Source organism: Rhipicephalus sanguineus, chromosome 4 (assembly GCF_013339695.2).
Source record: "Rhipicephalus sanguineus isolate Rsan-2018 chromosome 4, BIME_Rsan_1.4, whole genome shotgun sequence".
Classification (NCBI taxonomy): Eukaryota; Metazoa; Arthropoda; class Arachnida; order Ixodida; family Ixodidae; genus Rhipicephalus; species Rhipicephalus sanguineus.
Window position 1 is genome coordinate 115,598,464 of NC_051179.1, and position 16,500 is coordinate 115,614,963.

At 51.4% G+C, this 16,500-nt stretch overlaps 2 protein-coding genes across 2 annotated transcripts in view; both read right to left on the reverse strand.

The window, feature by feature from the left end:
* Nucleotides 1-16,500, reverse strand: part of LOC119391530 (monocarboxylate transporter 11-like) — a 41,220-nt gene that overhangs the window by 13,530 nt on the left and 11,190 nt on the right. The gene's annotated exons all lie outside the window — the stretch shown is intronic.
* LOC125758104 (uncharacterized protein K02A2.6-like) lies at nucleotides 9,434-10,857 on the reverse strand. The gene has a single exon (XM_049414877.1). It carries the CDS (start codon nucleotides 10,763-10,765, stop codon nucleotides 9,506-9,508), a length of 1,260 nt encoding a protein of 419 aa, XP_049270834.1. The 5' UTR covers nucleotides 10,766-10,857; the 3' UTR covers nucleotides 9,434-9,505.

A 16,500-nucleotide genomic window follows, 5' to 3' on the forward strand; every position in this document is an offset into this window, starting at 1 on the left:
ATACGTATACGGGACATGACGGCGACGGCGAAAATTCGCCGAGAGCATCCTTATAACTGCTGTCGCAATAAAACGCTGTAAAGCTCACACGCCATAGGAAGCCAACCAACGGAATGAGCTTGAAAGGCGGATTAAAATGCGCAATAACATATCCGGCCTTTAGCTGTGAAGCCGACATGAATTGTGCATATTGCCGCGTGCGTTTTTTTATTATCACTTTTGCTGTATTCGGTTTTCGCCCACAAAGACTGTCAGCAACGCTCAGCGCAAACCGCTCCTCATTGTTAGGGAAGCTTCGCGATTATTGCAGATCGTTTTGTTAAGATTGCGCGCAAGACGCGAACACTCGAGCTTATTCTTGTCATGAGTAAAGGGGCACGGGGCGCGCGCCGGACAGCGCAAGGCGTCGATGGTGTGCGGGGATTGGAAAAATACCCGATGGTGTGCACCCCCGCCACGTCGACGCAAGCCATTGGCCGGAGAAAGGCGCGTGCCACGCGACCCGAGCTGAGGTGGGAGAACACAGAAGAAGAGTTGGGCATTGTTCGGTGGAGTCGTCGAGGAGCAAGGTGGTGCAGACCAGCGTCGCGTCCGCGACGGGAACAGCAGGGCTGAGTTCTGGAGGCAGCGTTGTGCATGCCCCGGGAGGGTGGCCGTCGACCTCGGGGTCTACCGAGCGAGGCGTCCCGGGATTGCGGCAGCCTCATCACGCAGTTCTCATGGCACCTGCGGCACTACCACAGCTCGGCAAGACGACGGCGACCCACCGACAATCACGGAGCCACGTCGACAGTTCGAGCCAGTGGCACTGAAGAGAGGCCGGCAGTTAGGCCTAACTGGGAGAGACCGGTGTTCTCCGAAAGGAAGGAAACATCGGCGAGGAGGACGATCAGCGAGGCGTCTGATCGACGGCGACGGCCCGGAGACGTCGACAGGAGCTGCGACGACGGGACAGCGCGTCTACTTTGGAACTGGATCAAGTCAGCGGACTCCATGAACGGAGTAAGAACGTTCCATTAGTAGCGCGACTGACTGAGAGGCCATAGTGGCCAGACTCTCGAGTAGAAGGAGCTAGACATAGCTCGAATGTTTGTAAGGTTAGTGAGTGCGCGTTAACTCTGCATTTTTTGCACTTGTTACTTTTTATTGTAAATTTTGAGTGCGTGCGTGTGTTTATTTTGGTTTGCCGTGGTGTGCGATAAGTTCTGTTTACAGTGCCACCACGGTGTCTCCCGAGTCGCTCTTATCTCTCTCTCTCCCAACTCCACTCCGCGTTGCAAGCGCTCCCGAGATACGTGACATAATAAGTGGCGAGCCTGCCAGGATTTTTCTAGCGTTGGGCCCAGTCACGTTTCGTCGGGGTTGCAAGGATGGATATGGATTGGGACAAGATAGTGAGAGTCATTCGGGAGAGAAAGCTCAATGGAGAGCAGGGTCTCAGGTTCATTGAAGAAGAGTGGGAGAGTAAGATAGAGGAGGGCAAAGCCGAACTTGAGGCAAGACGCGCCGATCTCGAGGCGAAACGCGCCGATCTCGAGGCAAGTCGCGCTGAACGCGAGGCGAAACGCGCCGGTCTCGAGGCAAGTCACGCTGAACGCGAGGCGAAACACGCCGCAGTGTTAGAAGCTTACGCTCGAGAGAAGCGGGAACTCGAGCTTCAACTGCGATTGGCACAAGCCAAACGAGCCAAAGGCTGCATTGAACAGGATGAGAGAAGGACCATAGAGGTTTCATTAGAAGTCAATGCGCCTGATTATCAGAGTTTTGCCTCCGATCAGCAAAGGGGCAGTGAACACACTAGTTGTGCAAAGGAGAATAGTCGGTTTAGGAATGAGCAGAACACAAAGGGCCCAGGTGTTGCATATAGTGATTGTGTTGCAACGGTTAGTGAACTGCATGCCAGTGTTGAAGAGGGCACGGAGAAAGAGAACGCGATGCCTCTGAAGAACGAAGAGGCAGAATACAGCTCAATGAGCATAGCTGTGGAATGAAGAAGTATTGTGCGTAGTAATTCTGGCGAGTAGAGACTGCGGTCTAGAGTTCTACGAACGATGACCTCGTGGACATTGTGAATGGTCGAGTGCAGTGCTTGGTGCAGTGTCAGTGAAAGTAAATGTGAACCCAAGACAAGAGGAAACAAGTGATATGTTACAAGACCAACGGAAGAGCAGAGGGCCGGAACCCTAAAGAGGACGACAAGAGCAGTTTTTTAAGACAAAACTCTTAAAAGGGGGCCCAATGTCATGAGTAAAGGGGCACGGGGCGCGCGCCGGACAGCGCAAGGCGTCGATGGTGTGCGGGGATTGGAAAAATACCCGATGGTGTGCACCCCCGCCACGTCGACGCAAGCCATTGGCCGGAGAAAGGCGCGTGCCACGCGACCCGAGCTGAGGTGGGAGAACACAGAAGAAGAGTTGTGCATTGTTCGGTGGAGTCGTCGAGGAGCAAGGTGGTGCAGACCAGCGTCGCGTCCGCGACGGGAACAGCAGGGCTGAGTTCTGGAGGCAGCGTTGTGCATGCCCCGGGAGGGTGGCCGTCGACCTCGGGGTCTACCGAGCGAGGCGTCCCGGGATTGCGGCAGCCTCATCACGCAGTTCTCATGGCACCTGCGGCACTACCACAGCTCGGCAAGACGACGGCGACCCACCGACAATCACGGAGCCACGTCGACAGTTCGAGCCAGTGGCACTGAAGAGAGGCCGGCAGTTAGGCCTAACTGGGAGAGACCGGTGTTCTCCGAAAGGAAGGAAACATCGGCGAGGAGGACGATCAGCGAGGCGTCTGATCGACGGCGACGGCCCGGAGACGTCGACAGGAGCTGCGACGACGGGACTGGGCGTCGACTTGGACCACGAACAGAGTCAGCGGACACCGCGAACCGTAAGAACGCTCCATGGGTATCGCGAGTGACTGAGAGGCCATAGTGGCCAGACTTTAGGACTAGAGGAGCTAGGCATAGCTCGAAGGTTTTGCAATTGTCCGTTAGTGATTGCGCAATAGCGTCGCATTTCCTAATGGTACTTTTTGTTGTAAATTTTGAGTGCTCATTTTTGCGTGCCGTGGTGTGTTAGATAAAGTTTTGTTTGCAGTGCCACCACGGTCTCTCCCGAGTCTCTCTTCTCTCTCTCTCTCCCAACTCCACTCCGCGTTGCAAGCGCTCCCGAGATACGTGACAATTCTAGAGACTGCGCGACAACCAGCGATAACACTGAAATATTTGACGGCAGATGTATAAATGCCGACGCACTTCAACGCTTGTCAGCTGATCGACGGCCGATGCTCTGTTCGCCGCTCTCAGTGCATAGCGCTATCAGTGCAGGCCACAAGTTCGGCCAAATAAAGAGTTTCATCTTGGACACGTCGCCTGCGATCTTCGTCTACCTCACGACCACGTGACATCTGGTGGAGGTGCTGTTCGTCGATGTTCCGGACGCCCCGTCAAGCCGTGAACCCAGCCCCGTTCGTGAAGAAGACACCGACACCATCAAGGACAGTCGAGCAAGCCGTAGACTGAAAGGACTACCGCCTCAATTTGGATTCCTACCGGACAAGCCAAGAGCCACGGCGTCGAAGACAACAGCGACGATGACAGCCACTGCGCCGCCTGCACCGATTCTGCTCCGGCAACCCAGGGAGCCGCCAACGCTCCGCGGTTCATCATTCGAGGACACGAAAACCTAGATTGAAACGTACGACCGTGTCGCCGCCTTTAACAATTGGAGCACCGAAGGCAAGCTGCGCCATGTCTACTTATACCTGGAAGACGCGGCAAGAACCTGGTTAGAGAATCTGGAGTCCTCACTTCAAACCTGGGACCTATTTCGCAGCGCATTCCTGCACACGTTCGCAAGCGTTGTTCGCAAGGAAAGGGCCGCTTCCTTGCTGGAGACTCGGGTGCAGCTACCAAATCAAAACGTCACCATCCTTCACGGAAAAGATGACTCGACTCTTCCGCCAAGCCGACGCTGCTATGCCCGAAGACAAAAAGGTTCACCTGCTTATGCGGGGTGTTAAACAAGAACTGTTCGCAGGACTTGACCGCCACCGGCCTACGACGGTCGCCGAATTCCTCACCGAGGCTTCGACAATCGAGAAAACGCTTGAGATGCCAACGCGGCAATTCAACCGCAGCTTCTCGGCCACAAGCTACGCCGACATTCAAGCACTAGGATCCGCCGACCTGCGTGAGACGATCCGAGCAATCGTTCAAGTGGAGCTGCGAAAAATTCTACCTTTATCGCAACCTCAAGTAGATTCCATCGCCGACGTCGTGCGCCAGGAGATCCAGCAGTCACTGGGCGCGCCTTAGCTAGCAGAGCCGCAGCCGCAAGCTATGAGCTATGCTGCTGCAGCCGGCCGTCATGCTCCTCCTCCACGCCCACGCCAAGACGCCACACCGCCGTAGTACCGTCGCCAGACGCCGCCGCCGCCGCGACAGACGCCCTACAGTCCGCCTGTCGGCCAGCGCTACACCCCGATGAAGACCGATGTATGGCGCGTCCCTGACAACCGCCCGCGCTCTGCTACCACTGCGGGGAGGCCGGCCACACGTACCGCCGCTGCCAGTACCGACAGATGGGGATACGCGGATTCGCCGTCAACGCTCCGCGCCCTTAGCCAGACGAACGGGCTCGCGACATCGACGACTACCTCATCGGAACAAAGTGGCAAGAACGACGACCTTCCCGCTCGCCGTCGCCCGGCCGCTACATGTCACCGCACCGCCGGCAGTACACTGGCCCAAACCGGGGCCGGTCGCCTAGCCCGTATCCGGGAAACTAAAGGCAGAAACCGATGGAGGTGCGGTTACTGTACGATTAAATGCCGAAGATCCTCCGCGGCCGCTGACGACGACAACGCTACGAGACCTACATAACACGACGCGAAGCAGACGAAGCCCTGCCGACGAAACCTCGCGGACCGAAGAAGACCTGACGACGCAGCGCAGCATGGAAGCACCGCAACAAATCGACGCAGCCGTGATCCGACGCCGCGACCTAACCGCAACGCAAGGCGACGGACTAGTGACTTCGACGTTCTCATCGACGGCCACAATGTCACCGCTCTCGTCGACACTGGGGCCGACTACTCCGTCGTTAGTGGGCCATTCGCCACCAAGCTGAAGAAAGTAAAAACCGCTTGGAATGGACCCGAAATCCGGACAGCTGGAGGCTACCTGATAACGCCGATTGATGTCTGCACGGCGAGAGCCACCATTAATAACCGGACTTATCCTGTGAGTTTTGTAATCCTACAAAACCACTCCGGGGATGTCATACTTGGAATGGACTTCCTAAGTGACCATGGCGCCGTCATCGACCTGAGGTCTGAGTCGATAACACTAACCTCAGACAAAGTGCTCCCGCCCCACGCGACGCCAGGGAACCATGCATTGAATGTGATGAAGAGCAGGTGACCATTCCGCCGCGCTCCAGCGTCAGTATTTTTGTCGGCACCGAAAAACCTGCGCACCTTGAAGGCGCCATCGAAGGCGATCAGCAACTACTCCTGAACCGTCAAATTTGCGTAGCAAGAGGTACAGCCGAGCTGCGTGAAGGTAAAGCAAAGGTAGTGCTGACAAACTTCAGCCACGAATATAGGCACCTCAACATTGGTACGACGGTCGCCTACACTGACGAATGTGTGGCCGCCAGCAATGCTTTCGCCCTCTTCGATGCTGCCAACCTGCTTCGAGGAAACAAGGTCGCGAACGAGATTTCGACGTCAACCCGAGCCTTCCGAAGGTCAAGCAAGACCAGCTCAAAACCCTGCTCCTGCAATACAAGGACTGCTTTTCGTCGTCGTCCAGACTTCGGCAGACACCGGTCGCAAGACATCGCATCATAACAGAAGAAAGTACCAGGCCACTTCGTCAGAGCCCGTACCGAGTTTCGACGCGAGAACGTGAGGCCATAAGGAAACAGGTCGACGAAATGCTACGCCACGACATCATCCAGCCTTCAAAGAGTCCGTGGGCGTCACCGGTGGTGTCAGTGAAGAAGAAGGATGGGACCCTACGTTTCTGCGTCGATTATCGTCGCCTAAACAAAATCACGAAAAAGGACGTGTACCCTCTCCCACGTATAGACGACGGCCTAGACCGACTTCACAACGCGAAGTACTTTTCTTCGATGGACCTCAAGACCGGCTACTGGCAAATCGAAGCCGACGAGAGAGACCGAGAAAAGGCTGCCTTCATAACACCGGACGGCCTGTTCGAGTTCAAGGTCATGCCCTTTGGTCTTTGCCGGCGCCTTCGACTTTCCAGCGAGTCCTGGATACTGTATTAGCTGGCTTGAAGTGGCAAACTTGCCTTGTTTCCTTGGACGACGTCGTTGTGTTTTCCTCGAACTTCGACGAACACCTCGAGCGCCTCGAATCCGTACTTCAAGCAATCAAGAACTCCGGGCTCACCCTGAAAACAGAAAAGTGCCGCTTCGGGTACGAGGAGCTCTTGTTTTTTCGTCACGTGATTAGCAAAACTGGAGTGAGCCTATACCCGCAGGAAACAGCTGTCATCGCCGCTTTCCCGTCACCCACCGGCAAGAAACCCGTGCGCCGATTTTTCGGCTTGTGCGCCTATTTCACACGCTTTGTCAGTGAAGTTGTCGAGCAGTAATCTTTTTTAAAGACGATAGTCTTTCTTGGGGAACTTAAACGCAGAAATTTTGGTCTGTCTTTCTGTTTGTCTTTCTGTTTGTCGGCACGTCCCTCGATTCAGCCACTCGGCCAAAGTTGAACCACTTGCCCACGGGCCAGCCATCGTGAACGGCTGAAGAGGTTCATACTTGTGTACATTGTTGATCAAAAAGCAAACATTACGCATATCTGAGGCGCAACATCACTAGGTAAGTATTAGGCGGTGTGTTCCTTTAACAGAAAATACATAGATACGCAATTTTAAATACCTTGATGGTATGCGTTTAGCGTTGAGACAGTAACGCGTTTATTAAAAGATTGCCACAGCTGAAGCGATCAGCGGTCCAAGCCGAGCAAGCGCGAGCGCCAACAACAACCGTCTTCGTCGTCTTCTTTCGCAGGCGTTCTTGTCTGCGCCCTACCATGTTACAAATCACTCCCCCGCGGAAAAGGAGCCATCCTGGCGACCTAAGGAACAGGTACAACTGGTGGGTCATAATTCGGCTTCAGTCGATCGACGTGAACAGTCTCGCGGCCGCGACGACGGCGGTCCGTAGATGATTGAACAGGCTCAATCATATAGTTAACTGGGGATGCTTGACGTAGGACGCGGTAGGGGCCTTCGTACTTAGGCAGTAGCTTTGTGGAAAGGCCAGGAGCGGAGGAGGGAACGCGAAGCCACACCAACGTTCCAGGCGAATACGACTGAGGAGGCAGGTTTTCGTCGTGACGGTCCTTCTGGCCCTACTCGCCCTACAATGTTACAACCCTAGTTTCTTAAGGTGCGCTGAAAATGCGACTGCGCTGAAACTTGTCTTCCTCCGTGCCCTCTGCACAAGCTCATGTTGTGTTTCGGTTTCGGTTCAGTATTGCATTGTACGAATGACAGGGGGCGCCGCTCTGGCATTCCTGTTTTACCCAGGCGACGTGTAATTAAGAGAGTTTGTGGAGAGTACTCGTTGAGTGCGGACGTTTCTTCTCCTTCGGCGCATCGCGCCAAACAGCGTGTTCGGGCTGGCCGGCGTCCCCACCGGTCGCGTTGGTCACCGCCGGTCTTCGCCTGCCGCTGCGCCGGGACTACCAGCCCGCAACACAGCACTCGTGTTTCCCGACGTATTGCCAGATGGCGTCCATATCTCACGCAGCGCCTCTTCTATCGTCTTTAGACGACATTTGCAGCGAAGCACGCAGATACGCGGCCAATTTTTTCCCTGCTCTTTCTGCTTTCCACATCGGTCCCGCTGTTTTATTGTATTAGGTATTTTCGAAACGTTTTAACGTACGTAATGTCATAGTCTACCCTGTTCTCAGATAACGTTGCGTAAACGTAAATATAAAGGTTCCAGCTGACGCGCATTAAAGCGCTAGAACGCTTGCGCTCCATTTCACAAGCGGATCGAAACAGAATGACAGCTGCTACGGTACGGGCATCGTGTCAGATGTCACAGGAATTTCTTTTTATGGAAGTGTGTGTTTGTGTGTGTGTGTGTTTGTGTGTGTGTGTGTGTGTGTGTGTGTGTGTGTGTGTGTGTGTGTGTGTGTGTGTGTGTGTGTGTGTGTGTGTGTGTGTGTGTGTGTGTGTGTGTGTGTGTGTGTGTGTGTGTGTGTGTGTGTGTGTGTGTGGTGTGTGTGTGTGTGTGTGTGTGTGTGTGTGTGTGTGTGTGTGTGTGTGTGTGTGTGTGTGTGTGTGTGTGTGTGTGTGTGTGTGTGTGTGAAAACAGGGATTATGTTGCAGCTGCCTGAACACTCACTTTTTGGTCTTTAGGCTTTTCCACACCGCCCTCTGTGCAGCTTGGATCCGGTGAAGTGATCGCGCAACATTACTTTGTAAGAATATGGCGGCTTCCACTTTAATTAGCACGTTATGGTCCGCCTTCACCACGAAAATTGAGTCCGTGATTCTTGTTTTCAGTCATATAACAAAATTAAAAATAAATAATGTACTGAATCCTCCAGCTGGGCGTGAGAAAATGTCGATTGTGAAACGAAGTCATTCCTTATATGCTCGGAAAACCATTAGATACATTCCAAGCTTATTCAATTTCGAAAATGATGACGTCAGCAATTCTGCGCGCGGAGTATTTCAGTCCGCGTTCGTTCACCCTAGTCCCGTGTAATGCAGTTAACTAAATTCCGAGAAACACACAACATTCACAAAGTTCAAAGTATTAGCCTAGAAGCAACGCTTTTTGGTCATTCCATCTGTACTATAGATGTTTTTCAAATGGTCTTTGAATCTGCCGTACAAAATCTTGGCATTTTACATGGATGAGGGAAGCAATTGTTTAAGCTTTTTTTTGTAATTTTAGGATGCCATGAGGGTGCTTCAAGCTTAAGTTTGAGAATAAGCGTGAAACTATAGCGTACACGACAAGTCGTGGAAAATTGTGCAGTACGATACCGCGCCTTTTTTTTTTTTTTCAGTATAGTCACAATAAGGCAAACCTTCTTGACCAGCAGTTTATTAATTTTTCTTTATATATACACTGATTTAACCGGGACAAAAAAGCGCGGAACTAAGCATTTCGAACTTTCGTTTAGAAAGTCGTGACTTCCTTTCATGTTGAATACAGTAACAATATTGGCTATCTATCTGTGCATGAGAAAAATTAACCGTACTCCGTGGCAAATAAGAAACTCCCCCTCGAAATGCTGGCAAATTCGGGAAAAAAAAAGGTATGAAGTTTGTTGAAGTCGTCAGGGACGAGCGAGAAGGCAGGAGGCTGAGTTACGTGGACACAGGTTTATTCCAAACGGCGTTCTCCTAGGAGCCAAGCCACGCGCCACGCGCACCTCGAGCACACGCTGTCACCAGCTTCGCCTGGCTTGTTCTAGATGGCAGCATCTACAACATCTCCCAATGCAATCAAGCGAAGTTCGCTGCAGCAGGCGGCTTCACGCACCTGCCACTTCTGGTATGCCCGTGGGAAGTGTCCTGGCAACGCGAGCGAGTGTCTATAGCACAATCACTGGTACTGGCGCTATCTGCGTTGTTGTGACTTCGGGAATATGGAACTAGCTGCGTCCGGTGTCTACGTACAGCACCAGTGTCGGTGTTGACCCAATAAGAACGAGGCTCATCGGCTGGGGCTTGTACTGTCCCTTTGCTCTTGAGGTCTGTCACCCACACGGCATCTCCATAAAGAAGTTCCGGCAAGTCGCGGACTCCGTGACGTCTGTCGAAGTCTTTCCTTTGTCGTTTTCTGTATCTTTCCTCGAAATTCCGAAGGCTGTCTTGATCTGGCAATTGGGGTGTCAGCTTGGTGGAACAAAGAGGAAGCCTGAATCTCAGCCGACGACCCATGAGCAGTTCGGCAGGGCTATATCCATTCTTCAAAGGAGTCGACCTGTAAGCTAGAAGCGTCAGGTAAGGGTGCTTGGTCTTCGTCATGGATGTCTTGATGATTTTCACTGCAGCCTCTGCAAGTCCATTACTTTGAGGATAGTGAGGGCTGGATGTAATGTGCTTGAAACCATAGTCTTGGGCGAAGAGTGAAAACTCAGTCGACGAAAACTGCGGGCCATTGTCGGAAACCACTTCCTCGGGAATTCCGTGGCGTGCAAAAATTGACTTGCAGTGGTTGACTACGGCTGCGGAAGTGAGCTTCTCAAGTCGAACTAGTTCGGGGTATCTTGAATAATAGTCTGTAGCTATCAACCACCACTGGTTCTTGAAGTGAAACAAATCCATCGCAATGCGTTGCCAAGGCCTCTCAGGGAATTCGGAGCTTATTAGTGGCATTTTCCTGTTGACTCTTGTTTCGATGCCTTGCTGACATCGCTTCACCAGGGACGAGACGTCAGATCCTATGGTGGGCCACCAGACACAGTCTCTGGCTCGAGCAAATGTCTTTGTTATGCCAAAGTGTCCTTCGTGCAAGAGTCGTAGGATTTCTTTTCGGCATGAGTCGGGGACGACAACTCGCGAGGCGTAGCGGAGTAAATCATCCTCGACAGTGAGCTGCTGTCGGTGGTCGTAGAAGGGTTTTAGGTTAAGTCCTAAGTCTCTCCTGGAGGGCCATTCTTTCTCGCACAGCAGACGAAGTTGTGTGCAAATAGGGTCTGCTTGTTGGGATGCCTTTAACCATTGTAAGCAATGTTGCTTTATCGGAATAGAAATTGTCATAGAGCACAGGAAAGCTTCAACGCTTTCTTCGAGCTCGCTGTCCCCCGTCTCTCGCAGAGGCGCTTTCGAAAGAAGTTCTTTGCCTGGAACGTATGCAACCTGATATCGATATCGCATCATTCTCTTCTTTAGCCGCTGTAATCTAGGCGCCAAGTCGTCAAGACTCCTCGAAGTGAATATTGGAACCAACGGCTTGTGATCCGTCTCTAGCTTGAACAGCTTGCCAACAAGGTAATCGCTGTATTTATCGCATGCCCAGACTAAAGCAAGACCCTCTTTTTCAATCTGAGCGTAGCACTTCTTGGTTTCTGAGAGCAACCTCGAGGCATAAGCGATGACAGAAAACTTGCCATTTTTTTGCTTCTGCGGGATTAATGCTCCCAGTCCGAAGGATGATGCGTCGGCAGTGACTACTGTTTCTTTTGATGGGTCGTAGACTACAAGGACAGGACGAGATGAGAGCACCGACTTCCACCTGTTGAATGCCTGCTCTTGTGGAGCACCCCAAGCAAATTCTTGCTTTTTTGACAACAGGAGTGTGAGTGGCTGCAGAATATCAGAGAGATTGGGAACGAATCTCGCAAGGTATGTTGCCATTCCGAGAACTCTCTGCAGCTCGGTCCTGTGTTTGGGACTCTCCATTTTCAGTATGGCTTCAACCTTCTTTTCGTCGGGTCTTATTCCGTCTTCATCGAGCCAGTGCCCAAGGAATGTAAGGCGTTGAACATTAAACACGCATTTGCTGTCGTTCAGTGTCACTCCAGCCTTTGCAAGTGCCTGCAGCACGTTTCGGAGTGTCTGATTGTGCTCATGGCTGTTGGAACCCCAGATGAGGATGTCGTCCATGTGACAGACAACTCGACCGATGCTTTGTAAAATGTACGCCATCTGCTTCTGGAAGTGTTCAGGAGCTGACGCTATGCCAAATGGTAGTCGGTTGAAGTAGAAGCGCCCAAAAGGTGAGATGAAGGTGGTGAGTTTCCTTGATTCTTCACAAAGTGGAATTTGCCGAAATCCAGAGTTGGCATCGAGTTTGGAGAACACCTTAGCTCCATGAAGAAGTCCGAGAGTATGCTCCACGGAAGGAATAGGATGCCATTCTCTAAGAACGTAGCGGTTCAGCTCTGTAAAGTCGACGCATATTCTCACGTCTCCGGAGGGCTTTGGGACGACTACCACTGGTGCACACCACTCGGTCGGCTCATCAACAGGTGATATGACACCGAGTTTCTGCATCCTTTGAAGTTCCAACTTTGTCTTCTCGTACAATGGAATTGGGATGCGCCTCGGGGAGCTGAGTGCGAAAGCTTTTGCTCCTGGTTGAAGCTGAATCCTGTGTTCTTTGAGCAGCTTGCCGAGTCCTTGGAACAGCGCTGGAAATTCTTCTTTCGGGTTCACTTTGTCGGCAACGGCGTTTACGAAGGTCAGCATCTGTAGCTTTTTGATGGCTGGCTTGCCTAGCAACGGAGTGCAGATCTGATCTAGGACGTATATCTCCTGTGTAGTCGCGTGGTTGCGGTAGATGAGCTGGAGTTGTGCCACTCCTGCTGCTGGAAGAAGCTTTCCATCTGGGCCGTGCAGCTGATGAGGAGGAGCTGATAGAAGCGGCCTGTCCTTGAGCGTCTGGAATACGTGAGTCGGGAGGACGGTTTCGTCGGCACCAGTGTCAATTTTGAAGTCTACTGGCTGGCCTTGAACCAAGACTGTTGCTTCCCAGTTTCCAGCATCCGTCGTCTTGACTGCTCCAAGAAATCCTGCTTCTAAAGTTCCGTGCTCGGTTTCGACACAATCGAGGCGTCGCGACATGCATACGGAGGCATAGTGACCTTTCTTCCGGCAATTCTTGCAGACTTCCGAGCGTGCTGGGCAGAGAGTGCGAGAGTGACGCTCTTGACCACACCAACGGCACGGTTTCTGCTCTCTGTTTTTACCGGAGGGTGAAGATGGCTTGCTTGCCCCGCGTAGATAACTGCCGCTTTTGCCTTGCATTGAAGCACGTCGACTGGTCTGCGCACCGGATGCAACTTTGTTCAAAGATGGCACTTCCTGGTGGAGCTCCGCTTGTTGCTGACGGACACTCTCGATCTGGCGGACGGAATCGAGAGCCTTTTGTAGTGTGAGCTCTGCGTCGAGCTGTAACCTGGCGGATAGCTGCTTGTCTTTTATCCCAACCACGAGGCGGTCGCGCACGAACTCCTCTCGAAGAGCACTGAACTCGCAATATTTCGAAAGCGTGTGAAGCGCAGTGACGAAATCTTCGGCCGACTCACCATCTTGTTGCAGTCTGGTGTTGAATCTGGCTCGTTCGAAGATTACGTTGCGTCGCGGAATAAAATACTTGTCGAACTGCTCCACGACGGCGTCGAATTTCTTGAAGTTCTCTTCCGATAAAGCGAAGGTGGCGTAGATTTCCTCGGCTTGCTCACCCATGATGTAGAGTAGGGCGTCTACTTGATGTTGCTCGGGCTTCACGCACAAGCCTGAAGAGGTTCGGAAACGTTCAAAACGCTGTTTCCACTTCGGCCACTCGTTCGGCGACGAAAAGTTGAAGGCGTCCGGCGGTTGAATCACGAATGACGCCATGACCGGTGCTTTCTTGCTTGCGGCGTCCTTCGCAAGGATGATGACTAGAAGCCGATGTCCACTGGTAGCACCTGTTCTTCTGACACCATGTTGAAGTCGTCAGGGACGAGCGAGAAGGCAGGAGCCTGAGTTACATGGACACAGGTTTATTCCAAACGGCGTTCTCCTAGGAGCCAAGCCACGCGCCACGCGCACCTCGAGCATACGCTGTCACCAGCTTCGCCTGGCTTGTTCTAGATAGCAGCATCTACAACAAAGTTGGCCCATAGTGCAGCTTACTTTTTTCGAGTAATAATGCATAGTATGCTTTGATGTCAAATGACCTAAAAGTATGAAAAAACATATTGTGGTCCAAGTACAAACATATATTTATCCTAAACAGTGACAGGGTTGCACGGTGCTCCACTTTGTATCGGCTTCAGACTTTAAGCCGGTTCTTTTTGCATGTTCCCGCCTTCGCCACTGTTTAGTTGCAAGACGCCTGGTCCAAACAATAGTTATAATTACACCGAAGAAGGTGCTTATGTCATTTAGAGACGCTTGCGTGAGCGCTAATCCGCAATCATGTGCGCGTCGCCGACCTGATCACACGCACTCGAGAAAGGCAAAACGTTGTTTCGGTTTATAGTCGATGTGCCACAATGAGCTACGCGATGTTTCGAACACTGTATAAAATATTACAAACATTGAGATTTCTTTTTATAAAATAACTTAGAGCTAGCGTTTTCTTTTTTAATATTATTATTTCCATAGTTTCCGTTTTTTACTAATGCCATGCATGTGACGAAGACACCGTGCGGAATGAAAGCAGTCATGGGTTGGTGAGCTTGGATTCCCAGTCAGAAAAAGCACACATCCACTCTACATACCGGTATTCCGCGCGAGACATAAATCGCGAAAGCTGGACAGAAAGCAGACACAAAGACGGCCACTTACGAACTTTCTATGTGGTACCAGAAGCGAGTGTTCACAGCATTTCTATGGCACGGACAGGCCATAGATGTGATTTCGGGGCATATCCACAGTACCAGCTAATTTCGTCATATATGTGGCTTGATTAGTTCAAGAGAGGTACAAAAGACTGTGCGAGATTAAGAAAGATTACTCCTTGAGCTATCCGTCAGCTCCGTGACCTGGTTATACGTAGCGGGATCATACCTTTTGTTTGTCAATTACAAGAAATCATTGCCAAAAGCTAGCCTCCGCTTTTACGCTACTGCAAGATGACAAACATACATTTTTGTCATCAAAATTAAATGCCGCGAATTGTATGTGCTTGGCTGATCTCACTTCGAATCTAATCGACCAGGAGATGGCTGTCGGCTGACGCTAGGTATTTTTAGCTGCCAGCAAGAAGAGTCATTTCAAAATATAAGGTAAGCTTAATAATAATAATAGTAATTGTTGGGGTTTTACGTCCCAAAACCACGCTATCATTACGGGGGACGCCGTAGTGGAGAGCTCTGGAAATTTCGACCACGTGATGCACCTAAATCTAAGTACACGGGCCTCAAGCTTATTTTCACCGCCATCGAAAATGTGGCCGCCGCGGCGGGGATTTGATCCCGCGACCTTGTGGTCGGTAGTCAAGCATCATAACCACTAGACCACTGTGGCGGTTATAACAGAACATTTGCGTGGTACAATAACGTGACCTAGTTCATATGGCACGCACAAAATATCGCGCTGACATATGTTTGTTCAGAATCTCTCATATTCCGGGAACTTCTCACGCACCAGTGTACACCGCCGTGATCGTCGACCAGCCACCGCAAGATAAGCAAGTGGAAACGCACGAATCGCAGACGCCAACGCAACTGTCATTTCTCGGTGATACATTAGGCACTCAACTCTCTTAGCTCAGCCACAACCTTCGCCATTAGCGCGCGCCCCGCACTTTGGTGGCAGCTGGAGCAAGGTGTCCTGGAGCCGGCAATGCCCCTGGCAGTCAGTCGACTGGGAAAGGGTTCATCGTAAATGAGTTGAAACGGTACGTCAGCTGTATTTTCGTGTATCTTTTACACGCGTGAACAACGACGTGTGTTGTGCCGCAGATATTGTGATTACAATCCGGAATTATAATGCACGATTACAATCCAGGCTTTCAACCAAGGATAATATGAGTGAGGGACATGAGCAAATAAAAGAACTAAGGTGCGTATTTGGGCCGGTTGATACATGGTCAACAATACGAGAAACAGCGCGAAACACGGGACAGTGAAAGAGGCGGACCAAGCGCTTGGTCCGCCTCTTTCACTGTCCCGTGTTTCGCGCCGTTTTTTCGTATCGTTGAAATAAAAGAAGGCATGCATGATGAGCAATATGTCGTGGCCAATCTAAGAGAAATAATTTCCTTTGGTTGCAGCAGGTAAACTTTGGCAGTCTTCAAGAAAACACCGCAACAGGCGGCTGTATTACAGTGGATTACGGACGAAGGTTACTCGATGAGTTGATCACGCTCTACTGGATGGATTGATCGTCCTCTTCACCTAACACGGTATGACCGTGTGCATTCGAAAGTGCGTGCGCGTACACGTGTGCGTGCGCCGTCTCCTGTGTTTCAGTGCACCCGTGTGTTTCCTACTTTCAATACTTGCTCGCCAGGCTCTTACAATGAATGACCGCTGTTTCACGCCAGGTCCAAAACGAGCACATAGAACCAATGGCACGCGAATACCAAAATAAAAACACCAGCTTGTTAGTCCCTACGGATGGCGTTTCTCTCGTTGTATGGTAGAGTAGATGTCAGCCCGTCATGTAGTTTTCCCGAAAACGGCTTCCATCAAGAAACACGGTAGTTGAACACGGCTAGAAAATTGCGTTTTCGCGTTTCTCCTGCACCTGTTGATACAATGAACAAACGGGTAATTTTTTTTTCAAATTTTCTCTGGGATCACCGTCCCTACGACCTCGTCAAAACAGTGACATGTTATGCCTGCCGTGCGGCTATGTGAGCGACTTCTGCGTGCCGAGCGCAACAGAAAAGCCCCACGGACACATATGCCGCGTGATCAGTGCGTGTCCTGAAAGGTCTTTTGCACTACCCCAGGGATGTGCCTGTCTGAAATGTCACCGACGGTTCAATAAGATAACGAGGTAGATTATTTGAAAGTCTACAGAAATACGTTGTATAGGATAGTTCATTTACAACC